The sequence below is a fragment of the Zeugodacus cucurbitae genome, chromosome 2, assembly GCF_028554725.1.
Source record: "Zeugodacus cucurbitae isolate PBARC_wt_2022May chromosome 2, idZeuCucr1.2, whole genome shotgun sequence".
Taxonomy (NCBI): Eukaryota; Metazoa; Arthropoda; class Insecta; order Diptera; family Tephritidae; genus Zeugodacus; species Zeugodacus cucurbitae.
In genome coordinates, this window is record NC_071667.1 from 73273452 (window position 1) to 73300979 (window position 27528).

At 36.9% G+C, this 27528-nt stretch overlaps 1 protein-coding gene across 1 annotated transcript in view; it reads right to left on the bottom strand.

The window, feature by feature from the left end:
* LOC105209118 (uncharacterized) overlaps positions 1-27528 on the bottom strand; it is a 156421-nt gene that overhangs the window by 76495 nt on the left and 52398 nt on the right. Inside the window, exon 2 of the mRNA XM_011179323.3 lies at positions 10055-12440. Coding sequence (XP_011177625.2) covers positions 10055-10976 — 922 coding nt within the window. The 5' untranslated portion in view covers positions 10977-12440. The remainder of the gene's footprint in view (positions 1-10054; positions 12441-27528) is intronic.

A 27528-nucleotide genomic window follows, 5' to 3' on the forward strand; every position in this document is an offset into this window, starting at 1 on the left:
TTTCAGCAGCTAATTAAAAAAGGACAGCTCGTAATAACATTTTTCCAACTTTCGTAATACCTTAGACCTCTTTCTATTAATCTTTAGGAACATACTTTCTATATTGAAAAACTGCGTACTCAAAAGCTTAGCACATTTAAACCGAAAGTTTGTGAAAATCAATTCGTATGAGCTTGTATTATCACAGTTTTTCAATATGAAATAATTGGTGTGAGCTTTCGAAATGAAAGCTTCTTACTTGCAACTAATTGGTGAGAACTTTCACTATGGAAGCTCCTCAGTACAAACTCATTAAATAAATAAATTCATAGCTCCTTCTAACTCATTAACTTTCATTATGAGAGCTTCTTTCTAATTCAGCAGTATGAACATTAACAACATTAACTATTGAAGCTTAACCATATGTACCTCTGTGGTTAATTAATGACTTTAATACCCAAGACACACATGTAGTAACAATACTATACTACGTACCAATATCAGTTGGGAGTCCCTAAATACCATTGTATGCAAAAGTTAACATTTCTAAATTCGCTGAAAACCAATTAGTATGAGCTTTCATTACCAATGTTTTTAATATCAACCTTCCTGTATTCTTTCAATGTTAAAGCTTTTTACTCCCAGCTAATTGCTTAAAGTTTTTACTATGAAAGCTCTTGTGTAGAAAGTCGTTATTTTGAGCTTTCACCTTAAAAGCTTCTTTCACTCTCATTATTTTGAGCTTTCATTATGAAAGCTCTTTAGTAGAAAGTCATTATTGTGAAGTTTCTCTATGAAAGCTTATTTCAAACTCATCAGAGAGAGCTTTCGTAATTAAGGCTTCGCTAAATGGACCTCTGAGTTTAAGTAATTTCACAAAAAAACTTTTTATTCGTTAAGGTCGAAGCTTCAAAGATCATTTAGAATATAAAAAATAACTTTCATGGCTAACTGTTAAAGAAAATTCAAACTCGGCGACTGACGAAAACATTTCTATTACAATTCATACAATTTTGCTTGCTACTTCTTTGGATTAAAAATTGTACTTAAAATCTTGTTGCTAATTTTAAGAGTATATCTTTAGAGTATATTCAATTAATGAAGCTTTTTTTAAAGCTCTAAAGGTTTTTTATATTTCGAATTATAAATGACAGCGAACGCCTTCAAATTTAAAGACACACATTTAAACGTCAAAGTTCCAAAAGTTGTACACATACATACCCCCACTACCGCAAAAAGTAGCAAAGCACACAAAATTTCCATCACCGACAAAGGCATTGTAAACTTTAACTGAAACTTTAAAATATTTGCTCGCAGCAAATGCGCGCACAACGAAAATATTTACCTCATTTATGGTGGATTATATAACAAAAATTGGCATTGTTACGTGCTGAAAGTACACACAAAACAACAACAAAAACTTTGAAAAAATAACAAAAAGTGGGGAAAGCGAAAAATTTTCACCGACGCCGGCAATGATGGTTCGTTAAACATTTTGTTTTTGAGATATGCAAATATTTATTATTAATTAAAAATCATAATGCACGCAAGCGAATGCAAACACGCACACTAAGCACGCCAACACACCCACACACTCAAACACCGGCAGGCAGCCGCCCCTACAATCACGCAGAGGCACTAAAACAACCACCAATTTTTCGAAATTGTCAGCAATTTGATGAGCAACGCCTCAAACAACACACCCACTTGCCGGCACTTTAGAGTTGTTGTTCTTGTTGTTGTGTGTGTTGTGAGCTCATACCAAAAAACGCCTAAAATGCTGCAACAAACAACCACAAAATTTCGTGCGTTTGCCAAGCCAAAGCAAAAGCAATTCAATTTTAATTATACGCTCGATGGCAATGAATGTATCAATTCCGCTATGACTAACTGCAACACTCGGCTGTGTGTGTGAGTCGGTGTATCGTATGGTGGTGGAGGTGATTGTGCGTGGGTGTGAATTGATGCACAAGGCGGGTAGAGAGGGTGTGCCACTCTGCTATTACAGTTGCCTGATGGTGGTTAAAGAGGGGGTTGAAAAGTGAATTGTCGTCGTCAATGAAGCAGACGATTGCGATTAAAATGAAATTTGCGGCACACAAACACACACATGAAGGCATTTAGTGGAGACAAAGCAACCGAATGAGCTTTAATTCACAGCAAATAGCGCGCTTATAAAGTCTTAATTCTCCAAACCCACACACTTTTGTATTACATAACATTGTTTATAAAGGGTGACATTGTTGGCGCTGCAAATCTGCGCTGTGGTGCAGCTTACGGCAATTAGTCGCAAGTAAACATTGACACACTCTGTTATAAACAAACGGAGTATGAAAGCAAAGCTCTAACGGCGGAATTTCAGCTGATTAATTTTATCATTCTCTGCTCAATTAATATTACTTCCGGTTGCTGTGTCGCACCAGCTGCTTACCAGCCAGTTTGCTGCTGTTGTTGTTTCAAGCCCATTCACCTGCTTAAATGATTCGTGTTGAAGATGTTTGTAGTAAATCTTTTGAAAAATTTCCGTTTCTTTGATGTTTCGGAGACTGAAAGTGTGTCAAATTGTAGACAATTGAGTGAGTGTTGTATGTACTGTTGTTGCTATTGTTTATTGTACTATTTGGTAGGTATTATTTATATTTAAGGCGGCTGTGCGTCGCTTGGCAACAGATTAAAGCTGCTTAAATGTTTTCGAAAGTAAAGTGCGTAGAAACTGCTCTTCTGCTACTTAATTAGCGCTTTAATGGCATAGGTGATTTCAGATTAATGACAATTTTTAAATTACTTGAATTAAAGGAAAATTGTCGGAGTTTGAATGAATGAAAGCAAAGCCAGCGATATATAATATAAAACTTTATAATTTTTTCATCTCACATATTGTTTGTAGTTCATATTCCTGTCTCATTGGATTTCTATATAGAGAATTGTAAAAGTGTATCAAGTGAAATTGTGTCACGAATTACCAACTAAAGTGAATTCGGAACGATTTTTAATTTCTTTATTCAGTTTCCTTCGCCCAAGCTTTACCTCTATAATAATTTTAAGCTATGTGTAAGCCAAAATGTAGGCAATATTTAATCATATTTATCTTATAATGCATACATTTGGGAGGAAATTAAATAATATAAATATGAAAAGCTTTCAAAATTAATTTATTTGAAGTGGGTTATCCTTAAAGCTCTGGAGATTTTGAAAACTTGCTAAAGTTCCGTATTTCTAATGTGAGCTTTACATTTTGATGGCAAATATTTATTAATATTTTCTGTAATATAAATTCATTAAAATTTATTTTATAAACATATTAATTATTGTTTGAATATAGTGCATGTATAAATTTTTTTCTAATTAATATTATTTTGTACTTTCTTTGCAGAACTGAAATGTCTGTGGAATGTTGTCGAAACAATAAGCGTACCAAATTTGTAGTCAACGCAAAGCTTCTACTTGTAATCTTCAGTATAACCTTTTTCCTGTGATATGAAAAAAGGTAACAACTACCTATTAGAAGCATACAAATTGGATTGCAATTAAAGAAAATACATTTACCGGTGAGTACTTTTCATATACTACATTAATATCTATAACAAAGCCGCTACATACTACTAAATCAATAGTTAAGTCCATCATATAGAGGTATTGATAATATTTTGGTACTCAAGAACTGCAATAACATTTTTAACCAACACTTTGTATCAAATATGCATAGAATAGTTCCCAGATGGTTCGATTAAACGAAACTATTTCTAATCGAAAATATAAAAAAACTTAAACAATTCTTGAAAATGCTGAAAAGTTATACTCAATTGATCCATACATTTTATAATCCTTTCATTGTTTTTTTTTTTTCTTGGAAAAATGTTAAAACTTCTGCGTCCGAATTCATTTAAATTTATTTACTAAACATATCGATATTTAAAATATGTTATCTTCAAATTCTTTATCTAAAATAGAACATCACATCAAGAAGTTTCTGAGTATTTCGGGATATCGTAATACCTTGCAATGATATCGGAGTAATTCTAAATCAATACTATACAAGGATGAGAAAAGAAAATATTTGAAGAGTCGTGAGATATTTTCAGGGGTATTTTGTTTGAGTTGGTTCTTGTTTTTTTTTTATCACACGATTACACAAAAAGTAATTGATTATATCTTAGTTATGGAAATATTAACAAATCAAAGTCATAAAGCTTTGAGAAGCATAATTTTGAGATTAAAAAACTTGTTAACAAATATGTATTTACTGAAATTATTTTTTTAGTCCATTGAACCTAACCTGCTCTAACCTAATCTAGCCAGCAATATTTTTTTTACAAAATATTTTCATAACATATATAATCCTTATATGAACTTAAAGATCAGCTGTAATATACAGTGCAACTTCTCTAATGGGAATCACCATTATCCACAAAAAAACTTCGAGTCAGAGAGACTTCGAGTTATAGACATTTTTTAATATAAATATGCTAAAATATGTTATTTTAATTGTTTCAGTTTGCTATTTTTGGCTCTGGATGTCTATATCCCATGTCTTGTTACATGATTTATGCAATCATAAGTGTAATAACAAGTTTTTGTTCACCTTTACACGATATAAAGGGACTCTGCCTCGATGGTAAAATTTAAAATTTTTTAAAATGACCAGGTTGAGAAGTTCGATTTATGAAAGGAAAGTTGTATGACATTTGACTTCTATTGCCAATTCAAGAGTTCGAGTTATGGAAAAAGTCGAGTTATAGAAGTTCACGTTTTGGAAGTTCCACTGTAGTTTATCAAAAGTTAAAAAGTTATAATTAAATTTGGTTTCAATTTTGTCCAAAAAAGACTTCTACATAATTCAAGATATTTATTTAATTTAATTTTTTGAATATTTCCACCTATTTTTTCGGAAAATATAAAGTTACGTCACCATTTCTTTTTTATTTACCATCATATATAAAAAGTAAAATAAAATAGCAAAAAAGAAAGACTAATCCACACACGAGCATCGCAACACAGTCGCTAAGACACTGAGTAAGGAAAAGTCAATTTATTTCTTAGCACATATGCGAGCAACTCGCTACAACGCTGTCTGATTGCTACCGCTGTCTGCACAATTGCAACTTGCAACAGCAATTTCAAACAAAATGAGTGTGCATGTGTGTGTTTGTGAGTTTTCTCATAAGAAAAGAAATGTAATCACAGTTGGCTGTGGTCGTCCTGGCTGAGGTCGCAATTGCAGAAATTCGGGGAGCGAGGCGCTTGCTTGCACGGCTTGTGGCATTACGTCGAGCTGAGATAAGCAGCAAAATGTAGCGAGTTTGATGAAAAAACTTAAATAACTGGCGGTTATGCGGCAGCGAGTCTTTTACTGTTTTCATTTCAAATTTTATATAAAGCACATATATTTGTGTAATGGTAAAATAGAGAAATGCAATCTTAAATTGTGAGTGAAAAAACATTTTCGCCACTGATTACTACATCTTGACTTTGCTGCAAGTAATTTGCGCCAAAGCGAGTGCCGTTGGATTTCGGCGCTGACACATCAACTTTTTTGTCGCCTGCAACGTTTTTCTTACTGCAAGAAAATTATTCCAGTTATTATTTAGACTTTCGAGAAAACGTTGTGAAAATTGCTTGCTTGCAACTTTTGCTCAGCCGCCTATTTGTATGCTACGAATTATTGCATTTCTTGCTAAGCGGTGTGCCGGAGAACTCTTTTCGCTTATTTTTTATTTTCTTTCTTGCTTTTTGTCACACAAAATATCGCTTTCAATGTAGTCGTATTTGCTTAGCCACCGAAGCGCTTGCTTTTCTCGTGGCCACGTCGCAGTTTATTAAATACAAACTGCAGTGGAAGCTGTGTTCTTAAGAGCGTTATATTGCGTTCTTCTCTCCCAGCTTCCTCGCTGCTTTTATCAAATACTCGTTTTTCGTAAAAATTCTGCAATAAATTTTCGGCCGACGTCTGCACCTGCCGATTGCAATGAAAGCTGCCGTCTCAGCACTGGCAATCTCACTTGTCACTGTGTATATATGTTTGGTTAAGCGGGTATTTTGCTTTTCTGATGGAAAGAAAAGGCAAACCCATCGCTTCTTAGACCAAGAATAACTGTGATGTTGCATAGCGGAATACCGAAGTCAATTTGGTTGCCTACTCTATTTGGCTTTCGCCTTTTTGCTTTCATGAGAAATGGTACATAGTTTTCACTTGTTTCTATTTCACGATAGATCTCATCCCTTTTGAGCATGCATTCACGCCTTCTCGTCTAGCTTTTTTAGTAGATTGTGGGTTGCAGAAATTTATATTTAAAGGTATAAATATGCTTAGAGTGTTCAGAAGCAGCTCTAACCAAACCTGAATATCAAAATTAAATCAACTTTCCCAACTAGAAAAGAATCTGGACCCATTTTATTGGAATAAGTCGTTTTACAAGTATAACCGGTACGAAAAGAAGAAATGGTATTCATTGAACATAAACAGGAAAAACCCGGGAAAGGCCAAATAATCTCGTAAAAGGTTTGGAAGATTCGGTATTTCTCATATATTGGCCGATAAATTTGTGTGGAAACAATTTTACAACCCCATAAATGTAGTGGAAACAGTGTAGTATTTATGATCTTATTCGATTAATATTTGAAATGTAGATTGATAATGAAAAGGAACTGTAATTGCAACAAAAGTTCCGCTAGATGGCGCCGGAGTTGATTTATTACTAAAACTGATATATACTGTCGGATATAGGTCTTCAGCTAAGACTCATTCCAAACTAATAAATAAATTTGATTGTTGTGGGAGATGCTTCGATATTTTAAGAAAAAATAATAATAAAAAATTCTGCATTGATTGAATAATTATTATAGAAATAATTTTTACAATAAATCAGATCAGATTTGGAGAACTCTAAAGTCAAACCAAAAGAGAGTCTGTCAATTTACTTAAAGTTGCCAATTTACCAAAATTGAGAGTAAGCTTTCATAAAAGCTCATATTCCCACAATAACGATTTCATTAACAGAGCTTTCACTTACTTGCTTTCCAACCTCCAGTATTCCCAGCGCAAAACTACTTTTTCATTTAGTCATCCACTCATTCATACACTCGAAGTCGCTCATTCATTTGCGCATTTTTGCCAGTTACAATCTTCATTGATTGCGCGGCACTTTATTTTCCTGCACACAGTTGCATTTTTTCCACACGCATGAAAATATCACTACTGAAGAAACAACAGCTATAAGCAGAAAAAATTCCAAACCAAATCACAGGATGGAAAACGCGAAGCATGCAAAGAAATCCATCTTGAATGCCGACGCAATAAAGCAGCAGTTTCCGCATTCATTCAGCAGCCTCAGCTTAGTGACCTCCGACATTGCACATACACACACGAATTTACTCAAACCTATCTACTTGTATGTGCCATACATTTGCCTTCGAATGCCGAGTGTCCAACGAAGCAAGCATTTAGCTGTTTTGTATCGGTCTAAAGTAGATTCTGCGTGGACACATGTGTGGGTGTCGTATCTGTGCGATCTGGCATGCAGTCTTACGGTATGTGCTTGCTGTCTGTCGGGCCTGCTTTTGCATGTATGTGTCTGTGCTCAGCGCCGTTTTATCTCACAATTTGGCTTAAACACACGGTTAAGCGTTTCGTCTACACCCCTCGTCCGGGTTCTTTCTTTTTCGCTTTTAAATTTTCTACCGTTACTTGTTTCTTTTTACCGTTTTTTCATTGCATTTGGTGGCACCGTCTATCCCAACCGGCGCTTTCGTTATTCATTAGTGGTGAGAGTGGGCGTGGTACTTGGTGGTTGCCGTTCGCTGTTTTACTGCCGCCAGCAGCGGCGGCACCGGCGGCGACGACGCTGTGTCTCATTCAATTGCTGGTTGCCGGTATGCTTTGTTTTGTATCTAAACATTGCTGTTGTTGTTGCTAGGGTTTTTTCTTGCGCTCCACCACTAGTTTATAGTCTTCTACTTTGCCTTCCCCTGACTGCTTTGGCATTTGCACGTTTGATTTGTTTCATGCTTTTCAACCGCTTTTTGTTGCGGCTGCCTTCCGCTTCGCTTTTGGCGTTTTGATCGTCGTCGTGTGGCGCCACATTGCATCGTTTCCTCTTATTTCCTTAAAAACACCAACACATACGCTCACATATATGTAAGTGCTCACAAATCCAGTCTCGTGTGCATTTTTCCATTTCAATTGAAAGTGTAGTGTAGATTGCTTGTCATTTTTGTTGCTGTAGTTGTTGTTGCCGCTGTCTAAGTTGTTTGTGACACTGCAGCAAAACGTTTGATTGAGAGCTATTTAGTTTCTGCTCTTTGGCTATAAGTCTTTCTAGACTTGTTTTTGTGGTGTTTTTTGGAGTAAAGAGACATTTCTAGTGATAATACATAGCTGAGCTTAGCGGTAAAGGGGACATGTAGTTTTGTTTAATTCGTTAAAATGAAAAGATTTCCATGGTGAGAGGTCAAGTCACTTCAGCTTCTGTATACAGAACTTGAATTTTGATCATTATGTTAGCAGAGGTGCTTGGTGCTTTCACAATTCAATTTTTAAACCTTTACTTTTAAACTGGAGCTTTTAAGCTTTGTTAATTAAAGGAAGCTTTGTTTATAAGCTAGCTTGATAATAAAGAAAAATTGAGAAAGTGCTTCATACTTATTGTTAGTTTCGTATGAACATATCCTATAATATGGATAAGCTCTTAACATTGTTTGAAAAGTGATATTTTATATTATTTTTTTCTGGGACTTGTTAATTACTTTCTAAACTAAGAAAAATTTGAATTATACCAGAAATATTTTCATTTACAACGGCCTATTCAATTGACCTATTTAACTCAAGTTAGAAAAAATCAAAAACTTAACTTTTGAAAAAGCTGCAGAGGCTTAACCTATGAAACAAGTTTATTTCTGGTAAGATTTTACTTTCATTGTTCCATTGCTTAAGATTTTTTTTTTCAATTCAACATTAAAGCTTTAAAGATCTGAGTTGAAAGCTTGAGCTTTTCAAGTTTCTAGTAAAAGCTTTTGTTTTTTATTTGATATCTATGTTGAAACAAAATATTTTTAGTGAAAGTTACAGTGTTCTATGAGAATATCCAGAAAATATCTAATAAAGGATATTATACCATATAACTTGAGGATTTGAAAAAAAAATCAGAGAATGACCTTGGAACTTTTTGACAGGCTTTTATTACGATTTTACTAAACTTAAAGTAAGTTTATTACATTTTCGCAAAGAACCAGGAAACGGGATTGTTTTAATTTTATTTGAAGAAAGGCAAAATATATCTGGTCCATACCACATTTTTATTTGATAGAGAGATCTCGCGCTGAAGTTATAGGCTGATAGCTTGTCAGACGATGACGTTCGAGATGAAGAAATACTATTGAGTGAAAACTAATAGAGCTAAATAAGTCATGTATTAGTTTTATTTTTGCTTCTAGCTATACAACTTATGCATGACCAGAATCCAAAGTGATTGAACTGACTTCACTTCGTCAGTATTCACCATTCGTTGGTACTTCGAAAAGACCCGAATAAATGATATCAGAATTAGCTAGTCTTAAGAAAATTGTTCTAGTCCTATATGTATAGTCTTCAAACTGAGGATGCAAGTTATGGCCACTTCATATCACAAGTAAAATAGTTGTCGACAGTCTGTTATTTTGGAGACCAACCTAAGCATAATAATCGTTTGAGCTTCAATTGTACAATCACAAAAGTATTACCAGGAACGAAATATAGAACTATAAACTAGTGGGTCCCTTTTGACCAATTAAAGCTATACTGTGATTCTCTCAATATCGGTTACCCCCCAATATTTAAATATCGAAGACATCAAGGTGAGTTATTCAATTTTTGAACTCCATAATGTTGATAAAACAGGTTTTTATTACTCAGTTGAGAATTGTAGATTTTTCACCATAGATTAAATGAAATACACCTCCACACCTGTTACAGAAGATGTTTTCTTCATCGATTTTAACTTATTAAATCAATGCGCTTCTGCTTCTATTAGGTAAATGGATATCATACATACATATCACACATACAAAGTGATCTAAAAGGAATTCAACAATTGCCACTCACCATGCCATGTAAAGCAGAACAGCAACAACATCATGGCGCATATGCTCTTCCAGTTGCCAATGTCGAATGCGCACCGCATTGTTGTTTTTGTTGCCGCTGTTGTTGTTTTAGTTTTAATTTCAGCTGCTGCCGCTGATTTTGTGGCTGTTGCCAGTAAATTTTCACTGCTGCCACTGCTTCTAATCACTGCGGAATGTTTGCAATCTTTCTTCGCACTTTCACTTGCCACAAAATTGTTTTTACAGTTGACTGCACATGTGTGCTGATTGTTCTTATTGTACGCGCTAAGGCTCGCTTGCTTGCTGTCTTGCTGCTTGCAACATTGTGTTGGCGTTGGTCGTTCGGTACACGACACCGCCGCAGCGGCAATGTAATCAACATCTTTGCCACAACGCTGCATATCACTGCTGTTGCTGCCGCTTGTGCACTTGCAACAACACCCACTGTCATCAGTCATTGCCGTTGTTGGGATTGTGGCAGCTGCCATGTTGCAAACTATTGTCGTGGCTGTGGTGCTGCTGGTGTATACGTCACTTTGTGAGTTGTAGTGTTGACTGTTGTTGTTGTTGCAACTGTTGTTATTGTTTTTGTTGTAGTTGTTGCAACGTGGTGACGCGCAAATGCACTTTACTTCCGTATTTGCTGTATTTGTTGTAATTCGCATTTTCTGTGCTGTGCGAAGTTGTTTGTTTTGTTGCTGTTGTTGTAGTTGTTGTTGCTTTGCACGTAACTGTGCATAGATCAACGCGAAATCACGACACTTTGTGACAGCTTTGTTGTTGTTGCTGCCGGTGATGTTGCTTGCGTGGCTGCTTTCGCCGCTATAATTGCGCGTGTTGTTGTTGTTGTCGTTTATGTTGTTGCTGCTGTTAATTTTGTTGCAGTTTGCGTACGCGAAACGAGTTGTCGCCTTAAATTGCATAATGCAAGTGATGCCCACTTGACATTAATTAAGTGCGAAGAACACGGGCAAGCAGACAGACTGTGCGTCAGACAGACGGACACACCGAGAGAGATAGCCGAGCGTTGTAAAAGTTGCCGCAACCACAATGCTGGCAATGTCAGGCTGTGTGAAATTGATAATGACTGCGTCTGTGTGTGTCTGTGCGTATTCGCGCTCGACAGACTAAGTGTCACCAGCAGCGTTGACACTTTGTCACTTTTCACAATTTGATTTGAAACTTTTTTCTTCAGTTTTCTGAATTTTTTATTTTTATTTCGTTTCGCTCTGTACACTCGTTACATACAGCATATATAAGTGCTGGAAATGTTTTTTAACGCGCGTTGCAAGTTTAAGAATTATTAATTGTTGTACTGTTGCACTCAAAATTATTATATGAATGATTTTTGTTGTTGTTTTCTTTTTTGTTATTTTTTTGAATTTTTATTATAATTTTCAAAATTTTTTAATTTTTTTTCAAACACTGTTCATTCAATTTTTATTAAAAAAGATAAATATTCACCTTTGCAACCATTTAAAACTCCAAGTACCGTTAGTTTATACTTTATTAAAATTTCTAAACACTTTGTTCACTCTGTACTTAACCGACACGACAATCTTTCGCTTTTTTTCATAAATACCACTTTTGTTCACCGCACGAAATTGTTGTACTTTGCGCTCTTCCGTTAACACAAACCCGCTCCGGAACCGTCAAGCATACGACTAACCGCACGAGCAAGCACGAACGCCACTTTACCGCTAGTCAGGCAGTCAGCCAACTCCACGCACATCCAGTCAGCTGCGCTCCAACACCACCAGCTACTTTGAGTCTGTGGCTGTTGCTTGTCGCGCCCTCAAAATGTTGTCACTTCGCTGCCTACAGACGCACACACACATACATGAGCCGTCGCACTCACACACACACCCTCACGCGTACGCCGCTTCGTTTGTTGGTTTTCCTGTCTGTTGCTTGCGACTTCCACTTCGCTTAGCACGACACTGTCGTCGTTGCTGTTTGGTTGCTGTAAGCGCTTAGCAACATGTTGCTAAGCAACAATTCATGTTGCGCTGGAAGTGTTCGGTGTGGCTGTGTGCCCAAACTTCCAGCGTGGTAATTTCAGTTGTTGAGCTAATTTCCTTTTTCACGCAAGTGTGTTGCTGTCTTTTGTTGTTGTTGTTGACATTTGCTTTCACTTTTCGTTGATGATTTTGTTTTTATGTTTGTTGGCGTTGGCTGTGTGGCAAGTATATGTTTTGCTAGCTCATTGCTTTTCTCCCTTTTGTTGTTGTAGTTGTTTGTTGTTTTTAGAAAATTGGCGTTTACACGTGCGAATTTAATTTCTCTTGTTTGATTGAACCTTTTGACTAGCATCTATTGATAGTATCATCTTGCTTATTGTGTTGTCAGACTTTTGTGACATTCCTGACCTCGTGCGTTGCGTTCACCTGATGGAGCATAAAAATTATTATTATTATTAGTTGTCATAAATATGAGTCATAGCAATAAATAGCTTGTAGATGTAAATGCCTACACGCGCTATAATTTAGTTTTGTGTCATCAATTGGGAGCCACTTTGTTTATTGTTATTGTCTTTGAGTGTCATTTATTGGCTTTGAAGCAGAAAATCTTTGAGTTTTGAGAAAATATTTGTTTAGTTCGATATTTTACAGCAAGCTTTTGTGCCATAACTACTTTTTCGAGGAAATCTATTACATTAAGAAAGTATAAGGTATATACTCTGGTGGTTGTGGATACCATTTACATATGTAATATCGTCTCAGAAGTAATATTTGCTTCTAGTTTTCCGCCTCAGAGGTTTCAGAGCCATTTTATAAGCTTATAACATTATTTTTTCAGAAGGCTCTGTACCTCAGCTCTAGTAAACAATAATTATAAAGTTCGTCCAAGTACTTCAACGAAGAAATTTTTTAGTTTAAACTCCGAAACATTTGTCATTTCGATACCAACCTATCTTCTCTCTTTAACAATCTATAACTTAGAACAAATTTGGCGTCCGAAATTCAATCATGAGATCAAAGAAAACCAGAAATTGTATGTCCACCTACATATGCGCAAAACAACAGTAAGTTTCAGACCTCACATTGCCCCACCAAATGGTCCTTTAAATCATATTTTCGATTATGTTGAGATAGCATTATTGGTAGTATATAAACCTGATTTGAACTCTATATTTTCGAAAGGTAACTGAAAATGTCACTTTTTGAGCCGAATTCTAGACATTTGCTTGAAATTTTGGTTTTCTTTTTTAATTCCAAGAATAGTGCGAATGAGGCTAATCGAACGCTTTCGGATACGTACGGTGAGGCTGTCCTAAGTGAAAAAACATGTCGCGAATGGTTTCAACGTTTTAAGAATGGTGATTATGATGTCGAAGACCGTCATGTGGTGGAAGGGAGAAGATTTTCGAAGATGCTGGATTGGAGGCATTACTCGACCAAGATGTGTTTCAAACCCAAGAGGAATTGGCCGAATCGTTGCAAGTAACACAGCAAGCCGTATCAAAACGCTAAGGGGATGATTCAGAAACAAGGAAACTGGGTTCCTTACGACTTGAAACCATGAGATGTAGATTGGATTTTTAAATCCCATTGTATCTGGCGACGAAAAATGGGTCCACTACGATAATCCTAAGCGAAGAAAGTCATGGGGAAAGCCTGGACATGCATCCACGTCGACGGCAAAACCGAACATTCACAGCATGCTCTGCATTTGGTGGGACCAGCTGGGGGTGATATATTATGAGCTGCTAAAGCCAAGTGAAACCATCACAGGAGATCGATACCGAACGCAATTGATGCGTTTGAACCGAGCACTAAAGGAAAAACGGCAGGCACAGTACGAGTAAAGACACGATAAAGTCATTCTCCAGCATGGCAATGCTCGGCCTCACGTCGCAAAGGTGGTCAAAAATATTTGGAGACGCTGAAATGGGAGATCTTACCCCATCCGCCGTATTCTCCAGACGTTGCTCCATCTGACTACCACTTGTTCCGATCGATGGCACTCGGTCTAGCTAACGAGCACTTCAGTTCTTATGAAGAAGTCAAAAATTGGATTGATACTTGGATCGACTCGATAGATGAGGAGTTGTTTCGTCATGGAATCCGCATGCTGCCAGAAAGATGGTCAAAAGTAGTAGCTTTCCCGGCAATATTTTTCCAGAATCTGAATTAATTATTTATTTTTTCTGCACAAGAACATTGCTTTGTTAAGCAAGGGATCTTTTTATCCTCTAAAGACAACTCTGTGACGAGCACAAAAAACTACCGAAAATTGCAAAAAGAAATCATAAAAAGATATCCTCTAATGAAATTAAAATGCCCTACAAATGCATACTAACACTCTAATATCCGTACTCCCCCATCAAAGACACAGAAAAAGAATACTCAACATCGTGGACTGTAGCTTGTAATCCTTTTCAATGTACTTCCTTCGTACTCATTAAATAATTGCATGAGGCAAATAAGCAAACAACAAAAACATTATCAATTGATTGAAAGGTAATACAGCAAGTACGTATTCTACATGCAAAAATAACAACAACAACAGCAAATAAGCAACCACTCAAATGTATTGCACCCTTTGCTCACAACAACACATTCAACCCATTGCATTTCCTACTCATTGAAGAGCAATCAAAGTATGAAAACATTAATGATGCATCATTTTCCCTTTCGTTACCTACTTGCCACATTGCGGGCACAATTGCTGCAGCCTGTTGCAAGCTGCTCGCTTATGTGAATGTTGTGGAAAAAATGATGAGGAAATATCAAATAAGCAAATAAACAAGCCGACGATTTAAGAGTAAACAAAAGGCAATCAAATTGAAGTGGATGCTCTGTGAATGGCGGAAGAGTGGAGCAGGGGCAGCAACATGGGGTTAACGCTGTGTGCATTTGAATGTTTACAAGCGCATAAATATCTCTTTATGTTGGAGTGTATGTATGTGTATGTAGATGTGTGCACTTGGAGTGGGCAATCGTTGGCCGTAAAACCGCATGCAAACATGCGCCGCAACGGTCAGGCCTGAGCCGTAGTATGTATGCCGTTAGTATTTAGCAACAAAGCGAATCTCAGACAATACTCGCAACACATGTGGCCAAATGGTGTATGACACAACAACAATCAGAGGAACAAATATTGTCTGGTCGCACATATTTAACGGAAATGTTTGAATGTGTTTACTGATTCGGGTTTAATATCCGTTAATAGACATGTTTGGAACAATTGGAGGCAACAATTTGGGTTGTTTGTCGAGGTTTAGTGAAAGGAAGAAAGAAGAAAGGATTATCGTAAAATGTACAAAGGGAAAAATGTTAAATTCATTCATTATCAGATTTGAAGGAATCATTTCAAATTATAGGAATTAGTTGATTTTGTTATTCATGGCTAAGGTTGCAAGCAGTGTTGTGAGTTTCATAAAGGGTATGAACGTTGTCGGTGTAAAAGAGAGAATTTTTCGGAGAAGAATACCGAAATAATCCACAAATCGGGTTGGACTGGTATATATGCCTATATTCTACGAATTTGGTGTGTTGCGAAATTTTGAATTCAAGAGCATGATTACAAATCGGCAGAGAGGTTGTCGAAGAAGATGATTATTTTGAATATTTGACAGAGAAAAAAAATTTCCATAAAAACTTTCAGGAAAAAACATGGTTTTAGTCATATTACTTTGAATACTATTTTTTCTATATCCTCCTAAATGTAGGCAATGGTTTTTGTTTGTTGAAAAATTACCATAATTGATATACATTTTTCGAAGCGGCTATACTATACTAAGGAGAAACATGAATAGATCTTGGTTTAAAAATTGTGTAAATCGCTGGTAATATTATTATATAGGCTTGCAAACTTTTTAGGAGTATGGGATGTCTTTGATGTACCTCATCGTGATTTATAGATATAAAAAGGGATTCCCTTGGATTCAAGTTGTGTTGATTCCAATCTCACGAATGTAAACATTTCTAAAAATCATGCGATGATTATCAAATAGGAAGTAAATAATAAAAACCCCAAACATGGTTCAGAACTTACACGATTTCTTCAAACTTTGTACAAAAATATATAAACTTTTTGACAATTTAATGAAGATCTTGAAAGAAATCAAGAATAACTATATGATGATAGATGTTTTCCACCTGATGGAGTACATACTGAATACTCTCAGTAGATTCGTGGTGTTCCCAGGAATAAGCAACCCAAATTTTTTCAGGTTCATTCAGAACGAGATTTTAATTACTGTGAAACAATCTTAAATTCCTGGGAAATCCTCTGGTATACTTCCTCAGAACCTTTAATTAAAACTAATCGCTTCTAAATGCGGTAGAGACAGGGCCTTAGAAGGTAGTTTTTACATCAGTACTACAACCAATTTTAATTAAGGCCCGCCTATATACTAAATATCAGACATACACTCCCCAATAGTCTGAGCAATTTGTTTTAAACCTGAATTCATATGTATAGGTACACATATAAATACCGTTAAACGCACAAAATTGTCTTGACAATAAAGTTATGATGTTTTTAATTAAAGCCCATTAAGATATTTTCCTGCCACATAATTCTCCAGCCAAAAGTCGGAAAAAAACTCGGAAAACAGGGAAAAGTGAAAAAATATCTAGACACGAGCTAAAAATAAGCAGCGCAGCACGAAAGCGACGCATCGGCAAAACGTCAATAAATTATAAATAAGACGGAAAATTGTCAAAAAAATCGTGAGAAAACTCAAGAAATTGGAAAAAGTTTTGTTCCAGCTCTCGAAAAACAATGTGAAATTTGTTAGATGGGCGGTGTGTTAATATTTATTTGTTGTTTTATGTTTTGGGGTAAAAAATCGCTCTCAAGTGGGTCGGTGTGTGTTCGTGTGCGTTGTCATGTGTAAAGTTGCCAAGAATTCACGTCAAGTGATTTATGCGATAAAAATTGCGCTACAAATTAGAAACAAAATAATATTGAAAGAATTTTTATGTTTACGTGTATGGGTATTTATATACAAGTATGTATGTAGATACGTGAGTGCGTTGACTGGCAATTGAAAATGGGACAAATTAAGACATAAGTGAAATTTAAGCGAAAATGAAAAGTGTCAAACTCATCTAGGAGCGTTGAGCTGAAACGTGGAATGAGTAGATGTAGATAGTGCGATAGATGAAACAGAAAAACATATATATTTGTACAGAATCGATTAAACCATGTTAGACATCGATTAAAATCATGCTTCGAAGAAACTAACTTCGAACTGAGATCAGGCTTGGTCCCCCATAATCTGATTATTCAGTTATATTTACAATTTTGAACGTCGTTCTCTGTATATTTGTGAAGCTCAAAGAATATTTTGACGTCTCGACTTCGTATAAGTCGGTATACCTTATTCTCCACAATATTTATACAGGCGCTTTCAAGATCACAACAACTTCCGTCTCTCTAATATATCCGAACGATTAACGATTTAGACTGGATAACTCACCAGAACTCAACTTTTTAGACTTTCAAGGTTAAGAAAGTGGTTCACAAATTACTCTCCGCCTATAGTCATTACTTCGAAACTGATTTGAAATCAGTTTAGTCTAACTTGGTACAAGTATCAATTTACTCTTATACTCCTTCCACTTCAATGGTCTCTGTATAGGGAACTGATCGCTTTCCAAGAATTTGTAGGCGCCATGATCTAACTGAGCTCAGAGGTGTTCACGTTTCATCGGACTGGACTCAAGCATTAAATTCCAACCGCTTCTCGCTTTCCCAGAATTCACAAATATTCAACACATGATTAAATTCCCCCCCTCTTCTAAACCGCTCTCGACACGCCCATTAACATCTCTCTCACACACTACGCTGTAAGCTGTCGCCTTTGAGTGGCCATTGATTTGGAGGTGAAGTGCGAAACATAAATCTATTAAAGCGAATTTGCGGCCATTAAGGTGGACTGTGGTTAAGTGCCGCAAGTTGGTGTGGTTACATATGTATATACACCACATATCGTAGATATAATATATAGATACGTATGTATGTCAGCTCCGACTAAAGTCAGAATGAGAGCGTGTAATTCACACACTCGTACACCGTACTCATTCGCCTTCAAAGTGGACACCGTTCGCGGATTAAATGGCAGCTGGTGGCGGCGCGCGTCGCCGACTTGCGATAAATTTCCGGGGCAACACCTATAAATCAACAGCCCAACAATTGCTGAGATTAAGTGCGGTGCGGCAATGGGATGCAACCGCAGGTTCATACTTGCCACAGCCAATAACAATGTGTGTGTGTATATATGTATGAGCTTGTGTTTATTATTATTAGATGAGCACACCTCCATTTGGCCACATAAACGCTTAACTAAACACTATTGCGGCGCTTTTTAGTGTGAGCTACTTGTCAGTTATGAAGCCAATTGTGTCTGTGATGAGCGTTCATGCGGCACTTTGTGGGGGACGCTCCGCATAATTTATGGCCAGTTCACGTGTTGCCGGAATTTATGTCACCTAACGTGGCTAAAGCTGAGGCTATGCTGGCTGATCATTCAAGCGTTGCAGTGTAATCAATTCTTCATTATTATTTGTCATTAAAAATGGATTGACAAAAGTATTATTTGTCAGTATTATTGCTGCCAGACAGCTTTTGTAAAAATTAAACATTTTCTAAATGAGGTTTCAATTAAGCTAAATTAATGAGTCAGGTGTTCTTCCGGTTCTAATTAGTTGGGAACAAAGCTCGAGCGCATGAGAGTTGAGAAACCGTGAAGTGGGGACTCTAGTTCAACTTTACTTTGGAAAAATTCGAACTAATATGTAACTTATGAGAGTTTCAATCAACTGGCTAGTAATTTATCATTTAAGACAAAATTCATCTAATTAACTCATATCCGATTCTATCTGAAATGAAATATAAGACCGTGTGAAGTAGTGAAGTTAGCAGTATTTCAACTCAACTTCAGGCAAACTAATCGAAAAGTTTCAAGAAATATCTACCAAAACACGGATTTCGTAGAAATCTAAAAGATTTGTCTTGCCTTCTGGACCGAATCAACGCCTGCGATATGCTGCTGAAACGTAACGAGCTCGACCCATTTTTGAAGCGGATGGTGACTGGCGACGAAATATGGATCACATACGACAATATCAAGCGAAAACGGTCGTGGTCGAAGACCGGTGAATCGTCCCAAACAGTGGCCAAGCCGGGATTGACGGCCAGGAAGGTTTTGCTGTGTGTTTGGTGGGATTGGAAGGGAATCATCCACATGAGCTGCCCATATGGCCAGACCGCTTGAATCAGGCGATCGATCAGAAGCGTCCAAAATTGGCCAACAGGAAGTGTGTAGTGTTCCACCAGGACAACTCCAGACCACACACTTCGGCTTGTAATCAGTTATTATATAGGGATTGTGAATGAAAATAGGATTGTTCTCTTATAATGCAATTTTTGATGTTTTGATGATTTAAAAATTTTGAAAAATTTATTATGAAGAGTTTTTGGAACTAAAATGTTTATATATTGAGTACAATCATTTAAAAAAAAATTTTAATTCTTACTAAATCTAAACAAATCTATCCCTCAAGCCATAAATCTCCAAAATTGTATAGGAAAAATATTCCAAAAACTCGAATAAAAGTCAGTAGTGCGAATTTGCTAATAAAAATTGGCTAAGTGGCCTGGCATTTGTTTACACTACGTGAACAACAGAAAAATACCCATACAAAAGCCAAAAATTACAACAACAACAACACCATAAACAACAGCCAACAAATGTTTGCAGATGCTTGGCGATAAATTTACATTTTTGTGGTCGAACATAGGGGCGAGAGCAGCAGAAATCGGCGGAAGAGCGTAAACAAATAAACCGTTACATGCGAAGAGACACATAAAAACACATGCACAAGTATGGGTAGTAATAGACTGCAACTCACATTGATTTATGAAAAAAGGAAGCGCGCAAAACTGATCACTTGTGGCAGGTCAACACGCCGAGGTCACTGAGCTCGTGTGCAGGGTTGTCACTAACACACACACACACAAATAAACAATCATATGCATACACTATATAAACAAGCAGCCTTCAATCAATAAACAAACGTGAAAATATGACAAACGACGGCAAATCGTCGTGTGACGAAACAAAGCATATGAAATGCACTAGCAATTGGAACAACAACAACAATAACCCGGTAAAGAATAATAAATGCCGAACAGAAATAAAACTACCACACTACACTAACAAAAAAACAATAAAAACAAGCATTAAATGAATAACTAAACGAGTGCAACGACTGCACAGCAGAGCAATATAGAGTGTGAGTGAGAGAGAAAGAGAAAAGTGTGCGGCGGGGGCGCTAGTGCGAGTGCGGTTGACGGCATAAAAACATTGACGGACGGGGTTACTGCACGCTCGGTTGCACACACAAATTTAAATGCGACGCATAGCCAATGAATATGAATGATGCGCCACACCGAGTGACTGAGTGACATCACGAAGGCTATGCGACAGACGAAGGCTGCGACTGCAACTATGCGAGTGTAACTGTAAAGGTGGTGGCGGCGACGGTGTCGTTGGCGTCACCATAAGGTATGAGTGTTATGACAGCTCATGTCAAGCCAACAACAACTGCAGCAACAGCTATTTGCATGCAACCATGTATGTGTGTGTGTGTGTGTCTGGATGTTGCCACGTATGCCACTCAGAATAAATATTTAGATACTTTGTGGCATTTTTAATTACGAGCGACACGTGAACATGTCACAACGCTAACAAACGTTGCAGACAGCAGTGTTGCAGAGAGAAAGGGCTGAGTCACTAATCAATTGGCCGTGACAAGAGTTGGACAAATAAGCGTAACGAATTGTAAGCTTTCAAAAATCAAGCATACAAACAGACACACAAACAAATATATATATAGAATTGTTGTTGTTTTTTAATCTTTTGTTTTTGCTTCAGTCGCCATAAAGTATTTGTCTTTATTTCAGTTACTTAAAGGCTTAAATGCAAATGCGTTTTTATGCATTTTTTATTAGCCATTAAAAGCACTAAAAGTTTTGATTTGTCTAAAGGCCAGGAATAAATATGAAATAGTCGAAAAATATGAAAAATACGCTTTTGGCCTTGTGTTGTCGTAAATTTATAATAATTTCATGGGCAGCTGTTTGTCATTGGGTGGCGTATGGCATATGTATAGAATATGAGACATGAAGCATTGGTAATTCAATGCCGAAAAAATAGTATTAAACTTTTTTATACTCTCGCAACAAAGTTGCTACGAGAGTATTACAGTTTTGTCCACATAACGGTTGGTTGTAAGTCCTAAAACTAAACGAGTTAGAAACACTAAATTTCACATAGGAAATGGCAAATAGAAGCTACACTCTGATTACTTTACAAAATGGAAAATGGGCGTGGCGTCGCCCACTTATGGGTCAAAAACCATATCTCAGGAACTACTCGACCGATTTCAATGAAACTTGGTTTATAATAGTTTCCTTACATCCCTATGATATGTTGTGAAAATAGGCCAAATCGCTTCACAATCACGCCTACTTCCTATATGCCAGAACTTTGAAGACAATCTGAATCGTTAACTTTACAATATATAAAGTAAGCACTAGAGAAGATATCGATGCAGAACTTTGCACAAATACTATATTTATAGTTTGGCAGCCCCATTCTAAAAATCGCCGAAATCGGACCATAGGTTTTAAAGGCCCCATATATCGAACACGAGGACCTCGGTGCTTCTAACCTAATATGACGGTTTCCAACTTTCAATGGACTTTATACAATATATATGACGAATATGTGGGTCAAATTGTGTATTATATAATATAAATAAACTTAAATAAATAAATTGCGAGAGTATAAAATGTTCGGTTACACCCGAACTTAGCCCTTCCTTACTTGTTATTATTATTGTAAATACCTCTGTGTTTTTTACAAAAACCATTAACGTGAGTTTTCTGTTGTCGAACTTGCCTGGAAAGAACAGGTTGAAAAACCTTATTGTAAGTCGTCGTAGCTAATACATCTGTATAAACAAATAGATCCCTAACGAATTCCAAAAGAGTTTTTGGCAGCCAAATGTATGTATCAATCTTCAAGTCGTTCCTCCTTCAGCAAAGTTTTTTTCTGTAGAATATTAAAGAAATGATATAGAGATGATCCTTCAACCCCGATATCCTTCATTATTTCAAACGTTTATCACCGATCCACAAAATCATCATCTTGGCTTCTATTAATATTTTGGTTGTGAATCTTTGTGACCTTTGCTCATTGGCTATTAGACCACTAGATAGACATTAGACATTAGATTAGATAGTCGTGAGAACGATATATTTCACGATACACCTGCAATGGGTTCCAGAACATAGTGATATTCCTGGAAATGTTTATGCCGATGAACTAGCCAGACTGGGCACCACCTCACAATTGGATGCTAATACAGATATTTAATCGGCAAACATGCTGTAGATACAGCTGAATCTCAATGGAAACAATTAACGCCCTGCTCAATAAGCAGTCAAACATGGCCTGAGTGGCATAAGAGCCGCACATGCCGCCTACTGAAATTTAAAAGGAGCGACATAAGAATCCTAGGAACGGTGTTAACCGGTTACTGTCTGATTGGAAGACACCCCTGCATACTAGGTATACCTTTCAATAATTACTGCAGAAGTTGCCAAGAAGTAGTAGAAGAAGAAACTATACAACCGTACCAACTCACAACCGTAAGGCCCTGTACAGGAAAAGAATCGCAACTATTTCAAGTGGTTTCCTCGATGATGTGGGCGTAGGTGCACATATCAAATTATGCGAATTATTTCATTTTATCAAAACCACAGGATGGTTCAAAGAGAGCTTAATAGCGTGAGGGGATCCCAAGTCGTGGTGGTGTCACAATGAGCTTTCAAAGGCCCAGGTGCGTCGACAGTCAACCACTAAATTAAAGTTGAAGATATTTCCTATACAATGATCTAAGATTTTTGAAAATGCGGTGAAACTTCTCTAACTCACCATAATCCACAAAAAACTTCCAGTTAGAGAGACATTAAAACATAAAATTTACCAAAAAGCTGGAAAATATAGATTTATACCCAGTTTTATTTATTTACTTCGCATTAAATTTTATGTACACACGTTAAAACATATATTCTTTAATTTTGTTTATTGCAGTTTCCTATTGTTTCGCTCTTGGCGTCTGTATCCCATGCCTTTGTCACATGATTTATGCAATCCATAAGTGTAATATCATATATCTGCGATTCTGCCACGATAGTAAAGTGTATAATTTTGTATTATGCCTTGGTCGAAAAGTTCGATTTATGGAACTGGCCCTTCAACTCTATTCCTTATATGTTCTCCATATTAATTGTCCAAATTACAAAAGTTTTCGTTGTCTTCTACCTAAATACGTTGCTAAACAGTTGCTTGTTTGGGATATCGTGATCTAACTATGTCTCTGACTACAGCTTTATTACTGAACTCATGAAATGACCCAAGCGAACCACTTCGCTTCAAGTTTTCCGATCATTGTTACTACAAGGGTTGATATAATTAGCGATTTAAAATGTAGTACCCCCTTCTACCATTATGCAACTGAATGAAGGAATTATACCTCTGAACAACCACAATCACGAATATATATACACCTCCGTGTCGTTGATATGCAAGCTTAACGCCACTCAACATTCGAAGTTTCCCTCGTTCTTCAAATGAGCCAGTAGGTGATAGGATATAGTACATATACTATGTATAATATCTCAAAGTCTACATATTTTCTTATGCAAGCATGAGTAGTATATATATAAATCTCCTCAGCATGGCTTTAAGTCATAGCAACGCTTCCTGCATTTAGCCATCAATAGAATGGATGATGCGCAGATTAGTCGATGAAACTGTAGCTGTTGATGCCACCACATGCTCTGAGCTGCCATAAGGCATTTTCGGAGAACACGCACACACACTTCTCCTAAATTTATTAGACACGCACTTATTATGTAAATACATATATATGTACGAATATAGATATAGATATGTATGTAACCTTGAATTGTAAGGAAATCCTTGCTGAAGTCTCAACTTAGCAGGGTTAAGCATTCGTCCTGACAACGGATTTGTGTGATCGCTTTCGGGCATATTGTGACATTTGCGTTTAACATTATCACGATGTCAACATTGTCAGATTTTGGCAGCAAGGAAGACAATGTAGAATTGTGCGCTGATTGCCAGTGGAGTGTATATATGTTATCGTGGTAAAGGGTGTTTCATAAAGGAAGAGTCAGTATATATTATTTTTGTATAATCTCGAGATATGGGTTTTATTTACCAGACAAAATTTTGTCATTTAAGACAATTAGACTGATGTTGCAAGACCAGCATGACCAAAGCATACCAATGATAGCACTCCAATATCCTTCGGAGAACCCTATAAACAACTAAATAAGCAAACTGTCTCTTGCATCAACTTCTCTGAGCAACTTCGAAGTCGTTAGCGCAGACAATTAAATGCGTTTTGCAACTTTTTGCACTAGAACAACTCAATGCCTGCCACAATGACTAGAAGATAAATGCAAATTAGCATAACGCGCTGATTTTCAAGGCCTAAGCACGAGCGGAAAATGCGACTGCCGCGAAAACTGTGTCACACACATATACATATACATATTTAGCCTCTGCTATATAGCATTTTGGATTTCTTAATTTGCAACGTTAGTCGCCAACACTGCGTTCTCAATCGGTTGGCAGTCGCCCCAAATGGAGCAATATGTCGTGGCTTTTATGTGCCATTTGCTGTACTTTATGGCTGCCACACGTAATTTTTGTATAATTTCTGCTTTCATGCTACTTTTCCGCTACATGGGGCATGCAACACGCGTTCGCAATCAGTTGCAGTTTTAAGCATATTTCTTGGCATATTTGGTGCGCTCATAAATACCGTTATGTGCGCTGTGTATATACATATATGTGTGTGTGTGTGTGTGTGTATTGGAATTTAATTGCATGGAAAGCAGCTTGTTGCAAGGAGGAGCGCGTGTGAGGCATTGGTGCACGCCAAGTCGGTCGTCAGGAGTTAATTCTGACGCTTTGATCTCATTTCAAATTTTATATAATAACAATATTTAATCTTATATATGTTAGCCATAACTTTTGTTATTGTTTTTTTAGAGTACGCTCAATTGAAGATCAAAGTTGTTTGTGGACATATTTAGAATTTCGATTAAATTTTGTGGCTCTAGCGCAACGATTTCTCAATTTGAAGGCTAACTATATATATTTAACTAGAAGGAAAATCAATACGATCAGGAGATGACCTCCACGTGTTCACGATCGAAGAACACATTTTTCTTAACCTTGGATCGTCAAATTGGACCGTTCTCTTTGAAATCCGGCGTCGAATCTTGTTATCATTTGTCTTCTATCAAGAAGTCGATGTATAATATAGCTTTCTAATCCCAGAAAACCGTGGTCTTCATCTTTTTCCCAGCAAGTTCATTGGAGTCCACAGTTTCGTGGTCTCTGATGTCTCGACGCAGAAATTACTTTGGATTACGTTTAGATCGTGTCTAGCACTGTTTTGTAGTGATTTTACGGTTGCCCTTGTAGTAAATCAGAATTCGGATTGCGTTCTCATGCCCAAAATTTCATTCAAGATATAGCGTACGCGGTCTTTTGAGAATCTTATTATCTTAACTATATCGTGAATATTTCAATAGGCGAACTGCCAGTACAAGTGGATTTTAGTCACCATATCTTCAGCGATAGTAAATTTCGGAAATTCTACGCGAGGCTCCTCAAAACCAGACGTCGTAACTCATTCTAACAATTTCCGACATTCGCCATCGGAGAAGAATAGTCATCGCATACAGTTTTTAAGCGATTTTTGATCTCCAAAAAAATTAATTTTTCTACATTATATACAGAGCGAACTCGATGAGGGAGAGATATAGTGTTAGATCAAATATATGCGTCCTGAATAATAGAAATTCTATAATCTATATCTATATTACTATTATAAATAGGAAAAATTTGTATGTACGATTGTATTGAAATAAATTAAATTCAGTGCTTCGCCCTAGAGACATCTATTGGAAAACGGCGGAAGCAAAGTAGACCTAATATATAAGTATGTAAAATCTTATAACATTTGAAATGTTTGCTTAACCTCGTGCGAAGCCGGAGCGGTCTGCCAGTGTAATATAAAGGAACAGTGAGAACACCGTGGACTTAAGTTTTTTTCCAATTTTTAATGAAAAAGATTGAAAGCTTCAACTCTGCTATCTGCATTTATGGATTTTTTCTACAACTTTAACTTAAATTTTTAGAACTATTCGCCGCAAATTTATTTTCTTCTTCTTACATATTCCAGCACTTCATTACTTCATTATCCGTGTGAGTTATATCTCTTTTTTACTTTCTTACTTAATGTCACACTTAGCTTATAATGGCACTCCAACGCTCGTTACTCGCCAAATCAGTCATTCTTCACTTGACATTTAGGAGTTACGCTCCACAGTGTGCAGCAACGCAGCACGAATTGCTTGGGTGAACTTAAAGTAGCAGGCAACAGACAGCTGGTCGAAAATATTCTGTAAGCAAAGCAGATATGCAAATAACTGCATCATGCGGGAAGGCTTGTCGGCAATTATAACTGCATCTCCAATAAATGCATGAATTATGATCCACACACACGACGCTGAGTGAGAAGATGTGTTCATTTGTGTGCTGGGTATTGTTGGATGCAGCTTCATTGCAGTGAGTGCAAATCAGAATTGTGACTATTTTTGACATTGGAGCGCAAAAACACCCAACCGATCACCCTATAGCCAGCCACACACCCACAAATACATATTGCACCCTTCGTTTGTTGCACCACATACTATGTGGCATGCACTTCAAGTGTTTGCAACTTGCCGACACAAGACACATTTATTATACATATGACTTACACTCGTTCTTATAAGCATACTTCACTCACTCATACAAACATATGTTCTAGTAGGCATATTAAGTACGCACGCATTATGCAATGTAAAAATAGCAACAACATATGTTGCGAGCCACGTGCTGCGCGGCCTGCAGCGCTCTAGTCAGTCACACCACATTTCAAAGTGTCACCGCACAAAACACTTACACGCTCATGAGCACACACACACACCAACGAGTCCATATGAACATAAGTACAAGTATATATATATATTATGCACCTCAGTGCGGACACTTTTCCCCTCATAAGTTGGCATACACATAAGTGTATGTGTGTGTATGTTGAAGTGTTTTTGGTGTCGCATTGGGCGTGCGAATGCCCTGCTTCCGACGGAGTGTGACTGGCGACATTAGTGCGGAATGTTGCTGCATCAAATTGCCGGGTGGTATGTGTGACGGTAATTAGCTGACAAGCAAAATATGAATTCAGAGAACTGTACGGGGAGAATATTTTGTGTTGTAGTTGTTTCAAAAAGTACACTTTTAAAATATAAAGAAATTTAAAGTCATATATATACATCAATTTGAAATTTTGAAAAATAACATCA